Source organism: Salmo salar, unplaced genomic scaffold (genome assembly GCF_905237065.1).
Source record: "Salmo salar unplaced genomic scaffold, Ssal_v3.1, whole genome shotgun sequence".
Lineage (NCBI taxonomy): Eukaryota > Metazoa > Chordata > Actinopteri > Salmoniformes > Salmonidae > Salmo > Salmo salar.
Genome location: NW_025550918.1, coordinates 188,784 through 204,735, shown reverse-complemented (window position 1 = coordinate 204,735; position 15,952 = coordinate 188,784). Strand labels below are relative to the sequence as shown.

The window sequence follows — 15,952 nt, the reverse complement described above, 5'->3', positions numbered from 1 at the left end:
CTATCTCCAGGCCATCAGACTGGTAAACAGCTTCTATCTCCAGGCCATCAGACTGATAAACAGCTTCTATCTCCAGGCCATCAGACTGTTAAACAGCTTCTATCTCCAGGCCATCAGACTGTTAAACAGCTTCTATCTCCAGACCATCAGACTGATAAACAGCCATCACCAGCACATTAGAGCCTGCTGCCATATATACATAGACTAGGAATCACTGGCCATTTTAATGTTTACAAATTATACATTATTCATCAAATGTATATACTGTATCTTAGTCTGTCACTGTGACATTGAGCATCAAAATATTTATACATTTATTTTAGAGATGTGTTCATTGTTAGATATTACTGTACTGTTAGAGCTAGACACCAACATCTGCTAAACACGTGTATGTGACAAATAAAAATTAGATTTGAGTTCACTGTAACGTTTCCCCATTTAACAAAACATTTATTTATGTCCACAGTCATATCAACTAGCAAATAAAACATCCAAACACTGTAATGAACCTCCAAACACAGCAGATCAAATGTAAATATTAGAAGTAGTTATATTTTATTATTGGTCACATCGGTGGTATAATACAGACAGCTGGAGCCAGGGGGTCAGAGGTCAGGGCTCTGCCCTGCTGGGTCAGGAGAGGAGGGGCTTAGTGGTACTTCCTCCAGCGGTCGTGCTCTGAGAGGAGAAGAAGAGAGGGAGAGAGAGAGAGAGAGGAGAAGGAGAGAGGGAGAATGGAGAAGTGGGGACAGAGAGCGAGAGGGGACAGAGGTTAACGTCAGATCGTCCTTCCCAGTGTCTGTACTCACTGAGGTGGTCGTACTCCCACAGTGTCTGTACTCCCACAGGGTTAGGGTTAGTACTCACTGAGGTGGTCGTACTCCCACAGTGCAGTGTCTGTACTCCCACAGTGTCTGTACTCCCACAGGGTTAGGGTTAGTACTCACTGAGGTGGTCGTACTCCCACAGTATCTGTACTTACTGAGGTGGTCGTACTCCCCCAGTATCTGTACTTACTGAGATGGTCGTACTCCCACAGTGTCTGTACTCCCACAGGGTTAGGGTTAGTACTCACTGAGGTGGTCGTACTCCCACAGTGCAGTGTCTGTACTCCCACAGTGTCTGTACTCCCACAGGGTTAGGGTTAGTACTCACTGAGGTGGTCGTACTCCCCCAGTGTCTGTACTTACTGAGGTGGTCGTACTCCCCCAGTGTCTGTACTTACTGAGATGGTCGTACTCCCACAGTGTCTGTACTTACTGAGGTGGTCGTACTCCCCCAGTGTCTGTACTTACTGAGGTGGTCGTACTCCCCCAGTGTCTGTACTTACTGAGGTGGTCGTACTCCCCCAGTGTCTGTACTTACTGAGATGGTCGTACTCCCCCAGTGTCTGTACTTACTGAGATGGTCGTACTCCCCCAGTGTCTGTACTCCCACAGTGTCTGTACTTACTGAGATGGTCGTACTCCCACAGTGTCTGTACTCCCACAGTGTCTGTACTCACTGAGGTGGTCGTACTCCCCCAGTGTCTGTACTTACTGAGATGGTCGTACTCCCACAGTGTCTGTACTTACTGAGATGGTCGTACTCCCACAGTATCTGTACTTACTGAGATGGTCGTACTCCCACAGTATCTGTACTCCCACAGTGTCTGTACTCCCACAGTGTCTGTACTTACTGAGGTGGTCGTACTCCCCCAGTGTCTGTACTCCCCCAGTGTCTGTACTCCCCCAGTGTCTGTACTCCCCCAGGGTTAGTACTCACTGAGGTGGTCGTACTCCCCCAGGGTTAGTACTCACTGAGGTGGTCGTACTCCCACCAGGGTTAGGGTTAGTACTCACTGAGGTGGTCGTACTCCCCCAGGGTTAGGGTTAGTACTCACTGAGGTGGTCGTACTCCCACCAGGGTTAGGGTTAGTACTCACTGAGGTGGTCGTACTCCCACCAGGGTTAGGGTTAGTACTCACTGAGGTGGTCGTACTCCCACCAGGGTTAGGGTTAGTACTCACTGAGGTGGTCGTACTCCCCCAGGGTTAGGGTTAGTACTCACTGAGGTGGTCGTACTCCCCCAGGGTTAGGGTTAGTACTCACTGAGGTGGTCGTACTCCCACAGGGTTAGGGCTAGTACTCACTGAGGTGGTCGTACTCCCCCAGGGTTAGGGTTAGTACTCACTGAGGTGGTCGTACTCCCACAGGGTTAGGGTTAGTACTCCCCCAGGGTTAGGGTTAGTACTCACGGAGGTGGTCGTACTCCCCCAGGGTTAGTACTCACTGAGGTGGTCGTACTCCCACCAGGGTTAGTACTCACGGAGGTGGTCGTACTCCCCCAGGGTTAGTACTCACTGAGGTGGTCGTACTCCCACCAGGGTTAGTACTCACTGAGGTGGTCGTACTCCCCCAGGGTTAGTACTCACTGAGGTGGTCGTACTCCCCCAGGGTTAGTACTCACTGAGGTGGTCGTACTCCCCCAGGGTTAGTACTCACTGAGGTGGTCGTACTCCCCCAGGGTTAGTACTCACTGAGGTGGTCGTACTCCCCCAGGGTTAGTACTCACTGAGGTGGTCGTACTCCCACCAGGGTTAGTACTCACTGAGGTGGTCGTACTCCCACCAGGGTTAGTACTCACTGAGGTGGTCGTACTCCCACCAGGGTTAGTACTCACTGAGGTGGTCGTACTCCCCCAGGGTTAGTACTCACTGAGGTGGTCGTACTCCCCCAGGGTTAGTACTCACTGAGGTGGTCGTACTCCCCCAGGGTTAGTACTCACTGAGGTGGTCGTACTCCCCCAGGGTTAGTACTCACTGAGGTGGTCGTACTCCCACCAGGGTTAGTACTCACTGAGGTGGTCGTACTCCCAGAGGGTTAGGGTTAGTACTCACTGAGGTGGTCGTACTCCCAGAGGGTTAGGGTTAGTACTCACTGAGGTGGTCGTACTCCCCCAGGGTTAGTACTCACTGAGGTGGTCGTACTCCCCCAGGGTTAGTACTCACTGAGGTGGTCGTACTCCCACCAGGGTTAGTACTCACTGAGGTGGTCGTACTCCCAGAGGTAACTGAGGGCCACGTATCCAACCAGCAGCATGGCCACGCCTCCGATACCTCCCTTCTTCACGTTGATGTACTTGTTGTAATATCTGTCATGGCCTGGGGGGGGGGGGAGACAGCATGTTACTCTGTGTGTGTGTGTGTGTGTGTGTGTGTGTGTGTGTGTGTGTGTGTGTGTGTGTGTGTGTGTGTGTGTGTGTGTGTGTGTGTGATAACTGTCCCAGAAGTCTAACCATTGCGGATGCTGGCGAGGAGTCCGTTAGGAGTGTGTGTGTGTGTGATAACTGTCCCAGAAGTCTAACCATTGCGGATGCTGGCGAGGGAGTCCGTTAGGAGTGTGTGTGTGTGTGATAACTGTCCCAGAAGTCTAACCATTGCGGATGCTGGCGAGGAGTCCGTTAGGAGTGTGTGTGTGTGTGATAACTGTCCCAGAAGTCTAACCATTGCGGATGCTGGCGAGGAGTCCGTTAGGAGTGTGTGTGTGTGTGATAACTGTCCCAGAAGTCTAACCATTGCGGATGCTGGCGAGGAGTCCGTTAGGAGTGTGTGTGTGTGTGTGTGATAACTGTCCCAGAAGTCTAACCATTGCGGATGCTGGCGAGGAGTCCGTTAGGAGTGTGTGTGTGTGTGTGTGATAACTGTCCCAGAAGTCTAACCATTGCGGATGCTGGCGAGGAGTCCGTTAGGAGTGTGTGTGTGTGTGATAACTGTCCCAGAAGTCTAACCATTGCGGATGCTGGCGAGGAGTCCGTTAGGAGTGTGTGTGTGTGTGATAACTGTCCCAGAAGTCTAACCATTGCGGATGCTGGCGAGGAGTCCGTTAGGAGTGTGTGTGTGTGTGATAACTGTCCCAGAAGTCTAACCATTGCGGATGCTGGCGAGGAGTCCGTTAGGAGTGTGTGTGTGTGTGATAACTGTCCCAGAAGTCTAACCATTGCGGATGCTGGCGAGGAGTCCGTTAGGAGTGTGTGTGTGTGTGTGTGTGTGTGATAACTGTCCCAGAAGTCTAACCATTGCGGATGCTGGCGAGGAGTCCGTTAGGAGTGTGTGTGTGTGTGATAACTGTCCCAGAAGTCTAACCATTGCGGATGCTGGCGAGGAGTCCGTTAGGAGTGAGTGTGTGTGTGTGTGTGTGTGTGTGTGTGATAACTGTCCCAGAAGTCTAACCATTGCGGATGCTGGCGAGGAGTCCGTTAGGAGTGTGTGTGTGTAGTGTGTGTGTGTGTGTGTAGTGTGTGTGTGTGTAGTGTAGTGTGTGTGTGAGTGTGTGTGGGGGGTAACTGTCCCAGAAGTCTAACCATTGCGGATGCTGGCGAGGAGTCCGTTAGGAGTGTGTGAGTGTGTGATAACTGTCCCAGAAGTCTAACCATTGCGGATGCTGGCGAGGAGTCCGTTAGGAGTGTGTGTGTGTGTAGTGTGTGTGTGATAACTGTCCCAGAAGTCTAACCATTGCGGATGCTGGCGAGGAGTCCGTTAGGAGTGTGTGTGTGTGTGATAACTGTCCCAGAAGTCTAACCATTGCGGATGCTGGCGAGGAGTCCGTTAGGAGTGTGTGTGTGTGTGTGATAACTGTCCCAGAAGTCTAACCATTGCGGATGCTGGCGAGGAGTCCGTTAGGAGTGTGTGTGTGTGTGTGATAACTGTCCCAGAAGTCTAACCATTGCGGATGCTGGCGAGGAGTTTGTTAGGAGTGTGTGTGTGTGTGGTAACTGTCCCAGAAGTCTAACCATTGCGGATGCTGGCGAGGAGTCCGTTAGGAGTGTGTGTGTGTGTGATAACTGTCCCAGAAGTCTAACCATTGCGGATGCTGGCGAGGAGTCCGTTAGGAGTGTGTGTGTGTGTGTGGTAACTGTCCCAGAAGTCTAACCATTGCGGATGCTGGCGAGGAGTCCGTTAGGAGTGTGTGTGTGTGTGATAACTGTCCCAGAAGTCTAACCATTGCGGATGCTGGCGAGGAGTCCGTTAGGAGTGTGTGTGTGTGTGATAACTGTCCCAGAAGTCTAACCATTGCGGATGCTGGCGAGGAGTCCGTTAGGAGTGTGTGTGTGTGTGATAACTGTCCCAGAAGTCTAACCATTGCGGATGCTGGCGAGGAGTCCGTTAGGAGTGTGTGTGTGTGTGTGTGATAACTGTCCCAGAAGTCTAACCATTGCGGATGCTGGCGAGGAGTCCGTTAGGAGTGTGTGTGTGTGTGATAACTGTCCCAGAAGTCTAACCATTGCGGATGCTGGCGAGGAGTCCGTTAGGAGTGTGTGTGTGTGTGTGTGATAACTGTCCCAGAAGTCTAACCATTGCGGATGCTGGCGAGGAGTCCGTTAGGAGTGTGTGTGTGTGTGTGATAACTGTCCCAGAAGTCTAACCATTGCGGATGCTGGCGAGGAGTTTGTTAGGAGTGTGTGTGTGTGTGGTAACTGTCCCAGAAGTCTAACCATTGCGGATGCTGGCGAGGAGTCCGTTAGGAGTGTGTGTGTGTGTGATAACTGTCCCAGAAGTCTAACCATTGCGGATGCTGGCGAGGAGTCCGTTAGGAGTGTGTGTGTGTGTGGGTAACTGTCCCAGAAGTCTAACCATTGCGGATGCTGGCGAGGAGTCCGTTAGGAGTGTGTGTGTGTGTGATAACTGTCCCAGAAGTCTAACCATTGCGGATGCTGGCGAGGAGTCCGTTAGGAGTGTGTGTGTGTGTGATAACTGTCCCAGAAGTCTAACCATTGCGGATGCTGGCGAGGAGTCCGTTAGGAGTGTGTGTGTGTGTATAACTGTCCCAGAAGTCTAACCATTGCGGATGCTGGCGAGGAGTCCGTTAGGAGTGTGTGTGTGTGTGTGTGTGATAACTGTCCCAGAAGTCTAACCATTGCGGATGCTGGCGAGGAGTCCGTTAGGAGTGTGTGTGTGTGTGATAACTGTCCCAGAAGTCTAACCATTGCGGATGCTGGCGAGGAGTCCGTTAGGAGTGAGTGTGTGTGTGTGTGTGTGTGTGTGTGTGTGTGATAACTGTCCCAGAAGTCTAACCATTGCGGATGCTGGCGAGGAGTCCGTTAGGAGTGTGTGTGTGTGTAGTGTGTGTGTGTGTGTGTAGTGTGTGTGTGTGTGTAGTGTAGTGTGTGTGTGAGTGTGTGTGGGGGGTAACTGTCCCAGAAGTCTAACCATTGCGGATGCTGGCGAGGAGTCCGTTAGGAGTGTGTGAGTGTGTGATAACTGTCCCAGAAGTCTAACCATTGCGGATGCTGGCGAGGAGTCCGTTAGGGAGTGTGTGTGTGTGTAGTGTGTGTGTGATAACTGTCCCAGAAGTCTAACCATTGCGGATGCTGGCGAGGAGTCCGTTAGGAGTGTGTGTGTGTGTGATAACTGTCCCAGAAGTCTAACCATTGCGGATGCTGGCGAGGAGTCCGTTAGGAGTGTGTGTGTGTGTGTGTGATAACTGTCCCAGAAGTCTAACCATTGCGGATGCTGGCGAGGAGTCCGTTAGGAGTGTGTGTGTGTGTGTGATAACTGTCCCAGAAGTCTAACCATTGCGGATGCTGGCGAGGAGTCCGTTAGGAGTGTGTGTGTGTGTGGTAACTGTCCCAGAAGTCTAACCATTGCGGATGCTGGCGAGGAGTCCGTTAGGAGTGTGTGTGTGTGTGATAACTGTCCCAGAAGTCTAACCATTGCGGATGCTGGCGAGGAGTCCGTTAGGAGTGAGTGTGTGTGTGTGTGATAACTGTCCCAGAAGTCTAACCATTGCGGATGCTGGCGAGGAGTCCGTTAGGAGTGTGTGTGTGTGTGGTAACTGTCCCAGAAGTCTAACCATTGCGGATGCTGGCGAGGAGTCCGTTAGGAGTGTGTGTGTGTGTGATAACTGTCCCAGAAGTCTAACCATTGCGGATGCTGGCGAGGAGTCCGTTAGGAGTGAGTGTGTGTGTGTGTGATAACTGTCCCAGAAGTCTAACCATTGCGGATGCTGGCGAGGAGTCCGTTAGGAGTGTGTGTGTGTGTGTGATAACTGTCCCAGAAGTCTAACCATTGCGGATGCTGGCGAGGAGTCCGTTAGGAGTGAGTGTGTGTGTGTGTGATAACTGTCCCAGAAGTCTAACCATTGCGGATGCTGGCGAGGAGTCCGTTAGGAGTGTGTGTGTGTGTGATAACTGTCCCAGAAGTCTAACCATTGCGGATGCTGGCGAGGAGTCCGTTAGGAGTGTGTGTGTGTGTGATAACTGTCCCAGAAGTCTAACCATTGCGGATGCTGGCGAGGAGTCCGTTAGGAGTGTGTGTGTGTGTGATAACTGTCCCAGAAGTCTAACCATTGCGGATGCTGGCGAGGAGTCCGTTAGGAGTGTGTGTGTGTGTGATAACTGTCCCAGAAGTCTAACCATTGCGGATGCTGGCGAGGAGTCCGTTAGGAGTGTGTGTGTGTGTGATAACTGTCCCAGAAGTCTAACCATTGCGGATGCTGGCGAGGAGTCCGTTAGGAGTGTGTGTGTGTGTGATAACTGTCCCAGAAGTCTAACCATTGCGGATGCTGGCGAGGAGTCCGTTAGGAGTGAAGTCCCTCTTGCCCATCCAGGAGCCCAGTTCACACAGCTTCACCTCCATCAGCCGCTTCTCACCCACAGGGACTAAGGACACAGGTATACACACAATAAATACACACCTGGTACACACACACCTGGTATACACACAATAAATACACACCTGGTATACACACAATAAATACACACCTGCCATCTCTCTTACCCACGGGAACTAAGGACACAGGTATACACACACAATAAATACACACCTGGTACACACACACCTGGTATACACACAATAAATACACACCTGGTACACACACACCTGGTATACACACAATAAATACACACCTGGTACACACACACCTGGTATACACACAATAAATACACACCTGGTACACACACACCTGGTACACACACACCTGGTATACACACAATAAATACACACCTGGTACACACACACCTGGTATACACACAATAAATACACACCTGGTACACACACACCTGGTATACACACAATAAATACACACCTGCCATCTCTCTTACCCACAGGGACTAAGGACACAGGTATACACACAATAAATACACACCTGGTACACACACACCTGGTATACACACAATAAATACACACCTGGTACACACACACCTGGTATACACACAATAAATACACACCTGGTACACACACACTAAATACACACCTGCCATCTCTCTTACCCACGGGAACTAAGGACACAGGTATACACACAATAAATACACACCTGCCGTCCCTCTCTTTCACACACACACACACACACACAAACCTGCCGTCCCTCTCACACAATAAACACACCACCGAAGATAGTAACCATATAACTTCGTAACAATGAATGCTATGTCTTGTTAGCATTTCACTAGAGAGACCTGAGCCAGTTGTGTACAATTCTCATAATTCACAAAGATGCAATAAGTTAACTGACAAACTGTGTTCTCTAGATAAGCTAACTAAAAGGTTTAATAGGTAGCTAGTTCAAAGTCCCGGGAGTTATGTTGAGTCTGGGTCGTTGAGACAGTTAGCCTGTCATTAGCCGGCAAGCTACAAAACGTTGCTAACTCCGACTGCATTGCAAGAGGCTAGTCCTGCAGGCTAACTAGCTTAGCTAGCTAACATGGCTACATACCTAGCCACCTAGCATATCGAAATATATGATAGTTAGCTAAAGTTAGCTAGTTCAAAGTCACGGGAGTTATGTTGAGATAAGGCTGTTTGTCATAACCAGTTAGCCTGTCATTAGCCGACAAGCTACAAAACGTTTCTAACTCCGACTGCATTGCAAGAGGCTAGTCCTGCAGGCTAACTAGCTTAGCTTAGCTAACTTTTTATTTTAACAGTAACATATAAAACATAACAGCCAGAGGTTATTCCCAAAGAAATGAGAAAACAAAAAATAGAAAACCTATTCCACATTATATCAAATCAAATACAGACATATAGCTAACTATCTTACCTGGCTAAATACCTAGCCACCTAGCATATCGTCTGGACGCAAAACGCTGTAAAATTAGTTGAATATTTTTACAACCCTTTAGAGAAACTGTCAGGGAATATATATATATATTTGTATTTGTTTTTTTCGCTTATTCTCCTCCTTGTAATATACCCAAGCTGTTTTTAAAGTTGTATTTTGTCCGTTTTAATGACCATGACAGTAAAGTCCTTGACTTGACTCGTAACCATGGATTTACCGCGGCCTTCAAAAACACAACATAGAAACATTATTAACTGGCTTTTTTTTTTTTTAAATGTAATAAAATACAATGTTTCGTATGTAAATGCTGAAGTGAAAATATGTCAGTTTGATTAATTAAAAAATAAATTAAAACCTGTCAACGTTTATTTTTATTTTTTTTACAGACAACCGACGTACCTATTCTGTCCGCCATCTTGTCCGGTGGAGACCGCAGTGGATGTCGGGATTAAAAATGGAAGGAGAGGATTGTGGGAGGACTGTGATTTTGAGTCTAGATGGGATACAGCTTTTGTCAACAAACCAAAAAAAAAAACACTTTTCGTAGTAAGTTTAGGAGAACGTACGTAGCAGGTTAGGAGAAAAAGGTTATGATAATTAGGTTAAGGTTAGGAAAATGGTTAAGTTTAGCTAAAATACACCAAAAATATATAATATACTTAGATGTCAATTTGACAAAAGCTGTATCCCATCTAGACATATTACCGCTTTCCATGTTGTCTGTAGCTTGTGAGGTGTGGAAACATAAAAGTATATATAATATATTTTTTGGCATTTTAGCTAACCCTAACCATTTTCCTAACCTAATTATCACAACCTGATACGTTTTTTCTCCTAACCTGCTGCGTACGGTAAGATACGGACAACGAACACAATTGCATTTTATCGATGGCAATTTGAATGCACAGAGATACCGTGACGAGATCCTGGGGCCCCGTTGTCGTGCCGTTCTTCCTCCTCCATCACCTCATGTTTCAGCACGATAATGTCAACAAGGATCTGTACACAATTCCTGGAAGCTGAAAATGTCCCAGTTCTTCCATGGCCTGCGTACTTCACCAGACATGTCACTCATTGAGCATGTTTGGGATGCTCTGGATAGACGTGTACGACAGCGTGTTTCCAGTTCTCGCCAATATCCAGCAACTTCGCACAGCCATTGAAGAGGAAGTCGGACAACATTCCAACAGGCCACCAATCAGCAGCCTGATCAACTCTATGTGAAGGAGACGTGTCGCGCTGCATGAGGCAAATGGTGGTCACACCAGATACTGACTGGTTCTGATCCACACCCCTAACTTTTAACGGTATCTGTGACCAACAGATGCATATCTGTATTCCCAGTCATGTCTAATCCATAGATTAGGGCCTAATTTATTTATTTAAATGACTGATTTCCTTCTATGAACTGTAACTCAGTAAAATCTTTGAAATTGTAGCATGTTGCATTTAATATTTTTGTTCAGTATTTATACGGGGTCAGTTCCAATACCATATTTACAATCGGTATTTATATTGTACTTGGTGGGCTACTGTTATTGAGATGAATAAAGTAGTATTTATATTGTACTGGTATTGAGATAAATAAAGTAGTATTAATATTGTACTGGCATTGAGATGAATAAAGTAGTATTTATATTGTACTTGGTGGGCTACTGGTATTGAGATAAATAAAGTAGTATTTATATTGTACTGGTATTGAGATAAATAAAGTAGTATTTATATTGTACTGGTATTGAGATGAATAAAGTAGTATTTATATTGTACTTGGTGGGCTACTGGTATTGAGATAAATAAAGTAGTATTTATATTGTACTGGTATTGAGATAAATAAAGTAGTATTTATATTGTTCTGTTATTGAGATGAATAAAGTAGTATTTATATTGTACTGGTATTGAGATAAATAAAGTAGTATTTATATTGTACTGGTATTGAGATAAATAAAGTAGTATTTATATTGTTCTGTTATTGAGATGAATAAAGTAGTATTTATATTGTACTGGTATTGAGATGAATAAAGTAGTATTTATATTGTACTGGCATTGAGATGAATAAAGTAGTATTTATATTGTTCTGTTATTGAGATGAATAAAGTAGTATTTATATTGTTCTGTTATTGAGATGAATAAAGTAGTATTTATATTGTACTGGCATTGAGATGAATAAAGTAGTATTTATATTGTACTGGCATTGAGATGAATAAAGTAGTATTTATATTGTACTTGGTGGGCTACTGGTATTGAGATTAATAAAGTAGTATTTATATTGTTCTGGTATTGAGATTAATAAAGTAGTATTTATATTGTACTGGTATTGAGATAAATAAAGTAGTATTTATATTGTACTGGCATTGAGATGAATAAAGTAGTATTTATATTGTACTGGTATTGAGATAAATAAAGTAGTATTTATATTGTACTTGGTGGGCTACTGGTATTGAGATAAATAAAGTAGTATTTATATTGTACTGGCATTGAGATGAATAAAGTAGTATTTATATTGTACTGGTATTGAGATGAATAAAGTAGTATTTATATTGTACTGGTATTGAGATGAATAAAGTAGTATATATACTGCTCAAAAAAATAAAGGGAACACTTAAACAACACATCCTAGATCTGAATGAAAGAAATAATCTTATTAAATACTTTTTTCTTTACATAGTTGAATGTGCTGACAACAAAATCACACAAAAATAATCAATGGAAATCCAATTTATCAACCCATGGAGGTCTGGATTTGGAGTCACACTCAAAATTAAAGTGGAAAACCACACTACAGGCTGATCCAACTTTGATATAATGTCCTTAAAACAAGTCAAAATGAGGCTCAGTAGTGTGTGTGGCCTCCACGTGCCTGTATGACCTCCCTACAACGCCTGGGCATGCTCCTGATGAGGTGGCGGATGGTCTCCTGAGGGATCTCCTCCCAGACCTGGACTAAAGCATCCGCCAACTCCTGGACAGTCTGTGGTGCAACGTGGCGTTGGTGGATGGAGCGAGACATGATGTCCCAGAGGTGCTCAATTGGATTCAGGTCTGGGGAACGGGCGGGCCAGTCCATAGCATCAATGCCTTCCTCTTGCAGGAACTGCTGACACACTCCAGCCACATGAGGTCTAGCATTGTCTTGCATTAGGAGGAACCCAGGGCCAACCGCACCAGCATATGGTCTCACAAGGGGTCTGAGGATCTCATCTCGGTACCTAATGGCAGTCAGGCTACCTCTCAATTTAGAACACACATTTAGAACCCTCGTTTAGAACGCTCATTTAAAACCCTCATTTAGAACGCTCATTTAGAACCCTCGTTTAGAACCCTCATTTAGAACCCTCATTTAGAACGCTCCTTTAGAACCCTCGTTTAGAACCCTCGTTTAGAACCCTCGTTTAGAACCCTCGTTTAGAACCCTCGTTTAGAACCCTCGTTTAGAACCCTCGTTTAGAACCCTCATTTAGAACCCTCATTTAGAACCCTCGTTTAGAACCCTCGTTTAGAACCCTCGTTTAGAACCCTCATTTAGAACCCTCATTTAGAACGCTCATTTACAACAACAATCAGCGTTTGAGCTGGACACTTTTTTCAGAAACTATTTACACAAAACACACACAGTCCTTACAAAGTTTATCTCCAGAATGTGAGCAGTTTATTTTTTGAAGGAAATGGTTCATATATTCACAGAAGTATATATATTTAATCACTGAACAGTAGCAGACCTAACTTCATCTGTTCCTGACTCTGGATAGTGGATTAAAAGACCACCTGTTGTTACATCAACACCAGACATCATGATTCATGGAAATGGACATTGTATTTTATCAAATATGAAAACCTTAAATCTCTTCAAATTCAAATCAGTCAGAAAATAAGGATCGTACATAAAACAGAGCAGAATAAATCATCACATCTGGGGACCATCACCACCAGCATGACTAGTATCTATGTGGACCCTACTACAGTTTAACCAGCTCAGCTATAGACTACACCAGCATGACTAGTATCTATGTGGACCCTACTACAGTTTAACCAGCTCAGCTATAGACTACACCAGCATGACTAGTATCTATGTGGACCCTACTACAGTTTAACCAGCTCAGCTATAGACTACACCAGCATGACTAGTATCTATGAGGACCCTACTACAGTTTAACCAGCTCAGCTATAGACTACACCAGCATGACTAGTATCTATGTGGACCCTACTACAGTTTAACCAGCTCAGCTATAGACTACACCAGCATGACTAGTATCTATGTGGACCCTACTACAGTTTAACCAGCTCAGCTATAGACTACACCAGCATGACTAGTATCTATGTGGACCCTACTACAGTTTAACCAGCTCAGCTATAGACTACACCAGCATGACTAGTATCTATGTGGACCCTACTACAGTTTAACCAGCTCAGCTATAGACTACACCAGCGTGACTAGTATCTATGTGGACCCTACTACAGTTTAACCAGCTCAGCTATAGACTACACCAGCGTGACTAGTATCTATGTGGACCCTACTACAGTTTAACCAGCTCAGCTATAGACTACACCAGCATGACTAGTATCTATGTGGACCCTACTACAGTTTAACCAGCTCAGCTATAGACTACACCAGCATGACTAGTATCTATGTGGACCCTACTACAGTTTAACCAGCTCAGCTATAGACTACACCAGCATGACTAGTATCTATGTGGACCCTACTACAGTTTAACCAGCTCAGCTATAGACTACACCAGCATGACTAGTATCTATGTGGACCCTACTACAGTTTAACCAGCTCAGCTATAGACTACACCAGCATGACTAGTATCTATGTGGACCCTACTACAGTTTAACCAGCTCAGCTATAGACTACACCAGCATGACTAGTATCTATGTGGACCCTACTACAGTTTAACCAGCTCAGCTATAGACTACACCAGCATGACTAGTATCTATGTGGACCCTACTACAGTTTAACCAGCTCAGCTATAGACTACACCAGCATGACTAGTATCTATGTGGACCCTACTACAGTTTAACCAGCTCAGCTATAGACTACACCAGCATGACTAGTATCTATGTGGACCCTACTACAGTTTAACCAGCTCAGCTATAGACTACACCAGCATGACTAGTATCTATGTGGACCCTACTACAGTTTAACCAGCTCAGCTATAGACTACACCAGCATGACTAGTATCTATGTGGACCCTACTACAGTTTAACCAGCTCAGCAATAGACTACACCAGCATGACTAGTATCTATGTGGACCCTACTACAGTTTAACCAGCTCAGCTATAGACTACACCAGCATGACTAGTATCTATGTGGACCCTACTACAGTTTAACCAGCTCAGCTATAGACTACACCAGCATGACTAGTATCTATGTGGACCCTACTACAGTTTAACCAGCTCAGCTATAGACTACACCAGCATGACTAGTATCTATGTGGACCCTACTACAGTTTAACCAGCTCAGCTATAGACTACACCAGCATGACTAGTATCTATGTGGACCCTACTACAGTTTAACCAGCTCAGCTATAGACTACACCAGCATGACTAGTATCTATGTGGACCCTACTACAGTTTAACCAGCTCAGCTATAGACTACACCAGCATGACTAGTATCTATGTGGACCCTACTACAGTTTAACCAGCTCAGCTATAGACTACACCAACATGACTAGTATCTGTGTGGACCCTACTACAGTTTAACCAGCTCAGCTATAGACTACACCAGCATGACTAGTATCTATGTGGACCCTACTACAGTTTAACCAGCTCAGCTATAGACTACACCAGCATGACTAGTATCTATGTGGACCCTACTACAGTTTAACCAGCTCAGCTATAGACTACACCAGCATGACTAGTATCTACGTGGACCCTACTACAGTTTAACCAGCTCAGCTATAGACTACACCAGCGTGACTAGTATCTACGTGGACCCTACTACAGTTTAACCAGCTCAGCTATAGACTACACCAGCATGACTAGTATCTACGTGGACCCTACTACAGTTTAACCAGCTCAGCTATAGACTACACCAGCATGACTAGTATCTATGTGGACCCTACTACAGTTTAACCAGCTCAGCTATAGACTACACCAGCATGACTAGTATCTATGTGGACCCTACTACAGTTTAACCAGCTCAGCTATAGACTACACCAGCATGACTAGTATCTATGTGGACCCTACTACAGTTTAACCAGCTCAGCTATAGACTACACCAGCATGACTAGTATCTATGTGGACCCTACTACAGTTTAACCAGCTCAGCTATAGACTACACCAGCATGACTAGTATCTATGTGGACCCTACTACAGTTTAACCAGCTCAGCTATAGACTACACCAGCATGACTAGTATCTATGTGGACCCTACTACAGTTTAACCAGCTCAGCTATAGACTACACCAGCATGACTAGTATCTATGTGGACCCTACTACAGTTTAACCAGCTCAGCTATAGACTACACCAGCATGACTAGTATCTATGTGGACCCTACTACAGTTTAACCAGCTCAGCTATAGACTACACCAGCATGACTAGTATCTATGTGGACCCTACTACAGTTTAACCAGCTCAGCTATAGACTACACCAGCATGACTAGTATCTATGTGGACCCTACTACAGTTTAACCAGCTCAGCTATAGACTACACCAGCATGACTAGTATCTATGTGGACCCTACTACAGTTTAACCAGCTCAGCTATAGACTACACCAGCATGACTAGTATCTATGTGGACCCTACTACAGTTTAACCAGCTCAGCTATAGACTACACCAGCATGACTAGTATCTATGTGGACCCTACTACAGTTTAACCAGCTCAGCTATAGACTACACCAGCATGACTAGTATCTATGTGGACCCTACTACAGTTTAACCAGCTCAGCTATAGACTACACCAGCATGACTAGTA

The 15,952-nt window shown here is 45.5% G+C and overlaps 1 protein-coding gene across 2 annotated transcripts; it reads right to left on the bottom strand.

Annotated features, from left to right (window-relative positions):
- Nucleotides 1–424: 424 nt before the first annotated feature.
- On the bottom strand, nucleotides 425–9,565 carry LOC123724049 (ATP synthase subunit f, mitochondrial-like). 2 transcript variants are annotated; one of them, XM_045714012.1, is made up of 4 exons: nucleotides 9,438–9,565; nucleotides 7,531–7,638; nucleotides 2,990–3,142; nucleotides 425–678 (listed from the first exon to the last, which is right to left on the bottom strand). In XM_045714012.1, the coding sequence occupies exons 1-3, from the start codon at nucleotides 9,451–9,453 to the stop codon at nucleotides 3,015–3,017; spliced, it is 252 nt and encodes an 83-aa protein (XP_045569968.1). In that variant the 5' UTR covers nucleotides 9,454–9,565; the 3' UTR covers nucleotides 425–678; nucleotides 2,990–3,014. The 2 variants fall into 2 exon arrangements, with proteins under 2 accessions (XP_045569968.1, XP_045569967.1); XM_045714011.1 differs by having other exon boundaries at nucleotides 3,026–3,142; nucleotides 9,438–9,564.
- Nucleotides 9,566–15,952: the final 6,387 nt, after the last annotated feature.